General features: G+C 36.9%; 1 protein-coding gene across 2 annotated transcripts in view; it reads right to left on the bottom strand.

Annotated features, from left to right (window-relative positions):
• The window catches only part of MRPS9 (mitochondrial ribosomal protein S9), a 1,235,001-nt gene extending 1,228,022 nt beyond the window's left edge, over positions 1-6,979 (bottom strand). The window contains exons 1-2 of one of the 2 annotated variants that reach the window (XM_044070995.1): positions 6,793-6,979; positions 4,735-4,785 (exon numbers count right to left, since the gene is read on the bottom strand). In XM_044070995.1, the coding sequence (XP_043926930.1) occupies positions 4,735-4,785; positions 6,793-6,936 (195 nt within the window). In that variant the 5' untranslated portion in view covers positions 6,937-6,979. The remainder of the gene's footprint in view (positions 1-4,734; positions 4,786-6,792) is intronic. The other variant, XM_044070996.1, reaches the window with a different exon arrangement.
• Between the last annotated feature and the right edge of the window lie 501 nt (positions 6,980-7,480).

Genomic DNA, 7,480 nt, shown 5'->3' with positions numbered 1-7,480 from the left:
GTGCATACCAAGATTATATATTCCCTGTTCTGAAGGGGGTATGGGCCTCCTCGAAACTGATTACATGTATAGATCTGCAATCGTGGGACTGCATACCTATCTGCTGACCTCACAAGACCCAAACATAGTGACAGTTTTGAAACATGGCGAGAACAAGTTTATGATGACTTCCCTGCTTAGTTTAGCAGAAGCATATCGGCGCCAAGCAGGAATGGAAATCAAATAAGAAATAGATAAAAATCAGGCAGCAAATGAATGTGCCAAAAAACAAAAGGAATACAAGGTGAAGGATCAGATGAAAAGGCAAGAAATGTGGAAAATGCATAAATATAGTTGCAAGCATAAAAAACTTGTGGAACAACCTGATGTTGACCAGGATCAAATGTAGAAATGGTTATGGAGAGGTGAATTTAAACCAAAAGATGAAAAGTTAATATTGGTGGCCCAAGATTTTATCCATTGAACACGTGGGAGAAACAGAAATGTAGGTTTTGTAAAACAGAACTGGAAACAGTCACATCTTGTTGCCGGTTGTGAGTTTTATATACTGAAAGGCATAATAATGTGGCAAGACTGTTGCATTGGGGATTGCGCAAACATAATATTGAAGTTGCTGAAAAACACTGGAAACATAAGCAACAAATCATAGAAAATGATAAGTTTACATCCATTACCAACTGTTCAAAAAAACAGATGCGAGAAAACCAGATACAATAGTCTGTGAAAAGAAGACAAAAGTAGCATTGATCATTGAAATTGTTACACCCAGGTACTACAACACCTTACGTACAAAGATACACAAAGTTATAAAAATACCAGGATTTGCAGGCAGAAATGAAGGCAATGTGGAAGAAGGATATCCCGACAGTTCCAATGGTAGTAGGAGCAACGGGTCTTATAAAAAAGAATTTACAATTATACTTAGATGTGTCACCAATACATGACCAATACATGCAACTCTGTACAAATTGCAGAAGGAGTCATTATTAGGCACATTGCGGGTGCTGTAAAGAGCACTTTTGGTTAACATCAAAGACTGAAACAATGAACTTCAATCATACTTTGACTTAGGAATGGGGTCCATTCTCACGATGGTATTAGGGAGTTGAATGTGATTCTTAAATGACTGAAAAAAGTGCATGAACATTTTTTTTTTTTTATTATTTTTACCCATTTGTTGACTGGGTAAGCCCACTGGACAAACTATTTTTTTCAGGGCAACCAGAGAGAACCATCTGGTTAAGTGACTTGTTCAGTAAACCAATGAAAATGGAAGGAATCATGTACCCTATGCACAGTCAGAAGTCTATTTTACATTTTCTGAATGAGTAGAGAATGGTTTTAACTTGATGCAAAAAGTCTATGGCATGCTTGGTATATGCTTAAGATTTTAAATTATCAATGTAACGTTATGTATCCTTCCTTAGATATCATATATACTTTATGGGACTGTCATACGTTGGTTGCATAGCTTTAAATGCTAATGGTGCAAGAGGAAGATTTATTTATTTTTTATTTATTTTACATTTGTTGACCGGGCTAGTCTAGCTGGAGACATGTCCATTTTCAGTAGAGGCCCGGAGAGAAAAGCTCCAAGAATAATACAGATTTTCTTTACAAAGTTAAAAACAGGAGTTATACAGATAATAGAGATAGCAATATTACAAAAAAAAGTTTTTTTTTTGTTTTTTTTTATTCAATAGTACAAATTGGTGTTACCATGGTCATTTTGTAAGGTACAGAGTAGAATTAACATGGTCATTTTGTAAGAGACTGAGGTACGATGTAGATATATACTTGTAAGATATATGCAATAATGTAGTTTATTGATACATAAAAGGGAGCTAGTAAGGGATGAGGTGGGATAAGTGAATATGAGAAGATTTAGTCAGGGTTAGTACAGGTACATAGCCAGTAATTAAGGTAGAGTTTCAAATTCCTTTTAAAAAGTGAGAGAGAAGTTTGAGATGTGATTTCAGAGGGAAGTTTATTCCAAAGTTTTCCTACAGAGTTAGAGAACAAAGACTCACCTGCTGTTTTGTTGGATTTAATAGTACTGATCAGTAGTTTGTTAGAGGAGCGTAGAGATGTGAGGTTTTTATAAGGTGTAATGAGGCTAGAGAGTACTGGGATATTGTTAGGTACTGGGATATAGAGTCTTATGGGCTATTATAAGCTGGTGATATTGAAGCGGATTAAGAAATTCAAGCCAGTTGGAGAGCCTGTAGCAAATCTAGCAATATTATTATAGGAAGTAGTTAGTTTCCTGATGTTGTTCTTTGAGAGATTAGTATAAATGGGAGAGGCGTAAAGCAGGGTGGATATTAGGTGAGTTCTGGCTATAGCAGTCTTAGCTGCTGGTGTAAGGTAAGGTTTAATTCTATAGAGGGATCCCAGTTTTTTGTTGACCGACTTTATTGTAGTGTTTATGTGAGTATCAAAGTTTAGATTGTTGTCTATTGTTATTCCTAGAAGTTTAGTGGTAGGGTCAGGAGAGATAAGAGTACCACTGCTAGAAGTGAGACTGAAAGGTAAAGATATGGACTTTTGGGTTGGTGAGAAGAGTAGCAGTTTAGTTTTTTTGGGATTCAGAAGGAGGCAGCGTTGAGAAAACCATAGTTCAACAGTGTTGAATGCTTTTTGGGTAAGAGACTGTAGTTCAATTTGAGAAGAGGCTGAGCAGATTATGGTAGAATCATCTGCATACTGAATGCAGGTGGAGTAAGGAATGGCTGTTTGCAGGTCATTAATGAAGATGGAAAATAAGAGTGGGCCTAATATAGATCCTTGAGGGGCACAGAGAGAGATAGGAAGGTGATCGGATAGTTTATTTTTCCAGAGTACAGTCTGGTGACGATTATCAAGGTAAGATGTAAACCAGTTCAAGGCAAGAGGATTGAGTGAGAGAGTATTCAGTGTATGGAGTAGTAGTTGGTGGTTAACCATGTCAAAAGCTTTGGATAGGTCAAAGAAGACTGCAGATGAAAGACAATTATTGTTACGATTATTGCTGATGCTGTTTGTGAATGATAGCAGTGCAGTGGTGGTACTATGGAAAGGTCTGAAGCCGTGTTGACAGTTAGCGAGTAGGTTGTTCTGGAGAAGGTGGTTGAGTAGTTGTTTATGGATGCATTTTTCCATAATTTTTGCGATAGGGGAAAGTAAAGCTATGGGGCGAAAGTTAGAAAAGTCATTGGAGCTCCCACCTTTGTGTAGTGGGATGATGTGTGAATTTTTCCATATTGAAGGGACAGTTCCTTCACTTATTGTTCTATTTATCAGAATAGAAATAGGGTAGGCAATGGCTTTAGCTCCTTTTTGCAAGAATTCTGCTGGGAGTTTGTCAGCTGAGGGGGTGGTAGGTTTTAACTTATGTAGAAGAGAGGAAATGTAGGAGGTAGATACTAGTTGGAGGTGAAATAGAGGAGGTGGATTTGTAGAGGAAGTGGTCAGATTAGATGTGTTAGGAGATAGGTGGCTAGCTAGAGTTTGGATGGTATCAGTGAAGAAAGAGTTAAAGGCATTTGCTGTTTGTGTGGGATTCTCAGGGTTAGAGCCTAGTGGGTTAGGTGTTATTAGTTGGCCTGGGTAAAGAAGATTATTAATAGAAGTCCAAAATTTTTTGGGTTCTTTGAGAGAGGTTTGTTGTAGCTGAAGATAATAATTCTTTTTGTCTAGAAGTATGGCTTTTTTTGTATTGTTTCTATGTTCTCTAAAGGTTTGGCGGTCTGTTGCATTCTTAGTTGTACGCCATTTTGCCCAGGATTTGTTTCTAAGTTGGATTTTTTGTTTAGTATTGTTAGTGAACCAAGGGGCTGGTTTAGCTTTAATTCTAATAGAGCAAATTGGAGCGTGGTGATCCAGGGTGGCTAAGAATGTGGAGTTAAAGTATTCCACTGCTTCATTTAGAGGGAGATATTTTAATGGTATCCAATTACATTGTTTTAGTTCTGTTTGGAAAAGTTCTGGGTTAAATTCCTTTTTAGAGCGTATTGTTCTGAGAGTGTTAGGGAATATTATGTTGGTTTTATGTCTGATAATATATGTAAGTGAGTGGTCACTTATATCATCTGGAAGGGTTCCTGTTGTGTAGGATTGCTGAGGATTATTAGTAAGTATCCAATCCAAAGTACTTTCTTTGTTATTGAGTCTATTAGTTCTGGTAGGGGAGTTTATAAGTTGTGAGAAGCCATACAGGTTAATGTGGGTAGAGGGATTAGTATTAGTACAGGAATTCCAATCTATATTAAAGTCGCCGAGGACCATGGTTTCTTGCGGGAGATTAATAGAAAGCCAGTTGAGGATATGCTCTAGTATATTGCTGTTATTTCCTGGGGGAAGATAAACACAGATAATATTTATGGTTTTACTTGTGTTTACCTGAAGTTTACAGATAATTATTTCTGCAGAAGAGTCTATAGGTAAGTTAGGATGTAAGGTGCTGACTTGTAGCTCTGTTTTATAGAGGATTGCCACACCCCCTCCCTTTTTGGAAGTACGGTCAAGTCTGAAGATATTGTAGCCAGGTGGGGTAATTTCATTATCTTTAAAGATGTGCATAATGTGCTTCACATTTCTTCTGAATGGTCTTTTAGTTCATTCTGATTAAAGATCTCATGAAAGTCAGTCACCATTCAGTGTTCCTGTGTGTATTTACCAATTACCAACCATACATTACAAACATGACATCCACTTACTGCATGTTAGCTCTTTAACACAATGTATTACATGTACCTTTGAGGCAGAAAATCTGCTGAGCTTCTGTGATCCTAGATCTGTGAAGGTCTGAAAAAAAAAAAAAAAAAAAAACACCTGATGTACAGTACTGCACACAGGATTGGACCTTGAATATATTTTTCTCTCTCTTAAACAAAGTAATGCATTGCATTTGCCAGGGCTGGCTTTCAAAAAGGACACATGCATGTAGGAGAGGTGCAATAAAGGTCTACAGGCTTGCCTAATTCCCTTTTAGTAGAAACAAAGCTTGCTGTCTTTCCGGTTATAGTTACCCTGATCATTCTGATGCACATACTGCATCCCAAAACTTTAAATAATGATAAAATCCTAAGAACTGCCATGGTAAAAAATATAAAATGGTTCACAAAGCATATAAAATGGTTCACAAAGCACATGTAAAAAAACAGGCATTCCTGTTCATTTGAGAATGTAGGTATTACTTTATTACAACTACCTAATCTGTAGCCATTGCTTGGGACTGTCATAATTTGCTTAACTTCTACATGTCTACTGCAGAATGTCTACAGGCCACAACATACCAAACCATAAGTTACCAAAGGTCATAAACTATAAATAATCTCAGTAAAAATTATCAGTTTATAATCATCCAAAATTTTCTAACTTTTCTCTAAGGAACTGACAGTAGTGCTCAACACAATATAATACTCCTTGCATTTTTATTCATTTACGTTGATGAATTCATAATCATTACAAGTAATAAGTGTAGGCACCTTACATTACAGACATTATCTGTTTAATTTGTCTTGTTTTGCTGCCAAAATAAAAATTCTGTGAAAGACCAGAAAAAAAGCATGAGGTCAAACGACAGAGTAAAATATCTTCACCCAGGTATGCCTGCTACCTTACCCAATGTCATTTCTTATTGAAACACCATGTTACTCGGTGGTTTCACTTTACTACTTAAGCCAAGACCCATCATTACAGAACTTTAGGTGTTTTTGTAATTTAATAGAAAATATTTTGCACTTAATTGCCACATTTACTGCAATATTTACAAAACAAATCACGATTTTGAAATATCAGAAAATCTCCCCATGACTCAATCCCCACATCACCTGCTTTTACTGGATAATGGTGTAAAAGGTAGTTAAATTAAGAACAAAATTACAAGGATTACTTATCAAAAACCACACTAGCACTTCCCCAAAAACACCACTGCAACCTCATTATGGTTCTCCAGTGTTTAACAGTTACTGGCAGAGCTGCTCATCTGTTAAACTGTCTTCTTCAAAATCCTAAAAAAAACTATAAATTACCACTCAAGGAACAATATATATATATATATATATATATATATATATAGTCAGGAGAATAATATTATACTTTCCAGATCACCCCTCAAAAGGTTAATAGGAGAAGAGAAGCCTGTATCAGCATGCCTGCTAAGAAATCCTTGTAGGAATAAATCCAACAACAAATGCTAAGTAACAACAGTGAAATGATAAATCTAGAGTACAAACTCTGACATTGTTCGACTAAACGATTATGCCTAACTGTATATGCAGCATTTGTACAATCTCTGTATCTAGAACAATTATTTTACTCTTTTTGTGCATTTACTGCTAAGTCTTTTCTGTTTAACTACGTAACCGTTCTGTTCCATGGAGCTCGCAGATCATAACTAAAAATGGTTAAGTAGAACGGCATCTTTTCAATCACCCAATAGTAAATCAATAAGTTCAGTCTATTCTATTTATATAATTGTATATTTGCTCTATTCTATGAAACAGAAGTGATTACAGCAGCCCATTCACACGGTCAGCAAAGAATAAATAAATTAAATTCTTCCCTGGCATTACTAGAAACGAAGAAGTAGCTATAAAACTAGCTGAAGGCATACTCTGCTCATATGTATACCACTAATAGCCAAATAGCCTATACAGATAACCAAGCACCCACATTTAACGAAAAACGTAGGATAAACTTCGCTACAGGCGACTTTTTAGAATGTCAAATGCAGACATCCAGTTTTCTCCCGGGTAAAGTGTTCGATCTTCTGCAGCCAGTACCTATGTTAAAAATGGCAATACTTACACTTTGTGACAGGTACCACCCTTTTCCCATGCAGGTCCGTTGTGCAGACTCAGTGCAATGCCTTCCGCAAAGTGACAACCATGAAACCGAACCATAACATCCATTTAAGACAGATCTCAGAACCCTACTATTGGAAGCAGCCATGTTTCATGAACAGAAAGTAACACTACGCATGCGTAATTTGAGATACGCACGCACGTGCAAAGAGATGATTTTTTTAAGTCCTGTAATGTTGGAAGACCTGATTTACTGAAATAGTGTATGGCTTTATTCATTCTGCGCCAGGCTTGGAATGGGACTTTGATTTTTTTTCAATTTGTTCATTTATCGGAATGCCATTAATGCGTTACTGTCAGGACACGGCAAACTTATTTTTCTTTTTATTGTGCGCTCCCGGGGGGGGGGGGGGGGTAAAACTAGCAGGCTGCCCTGACATAGAGGTCATCACAATGTGAGCAATTCAACAGCGCAAGCATGTCAGATTTACAAGAAATTGTAATATTCTGAATTTAGAAAATGTCATATTGGGAAGGTCCTTGTAGGTGGGGTTAGGTGACAGGTAGCTGGCATAAAATTAGGGACTAAGTCACACTAACACGCAGCGGAAGGGTTTCTGGGGTCACTGAGTCTTTGGATTTTTGTTGCACGTTTGGAAACTCGCGAGTAACTAACGGTTTTAATTAAGAGT

This window comes from Protopterus annectens, chromosome 5.part0 (genome assembly GCF_019279795.1).
Source record: "Protopterus annectens isolate FY-2018-M chromosome 5.part0, PAN1.0, whole genome shotgun sequence".
Classification (NCBI taxonomy): Eukaryota; Metazoa; Chordata; order Ceratodontiformes; family Protopteridae; genus Protopterus; species Protopterus annectens.
This window is presented reverse-complemented; position numbering and strand designations above follow the sequence as displayed.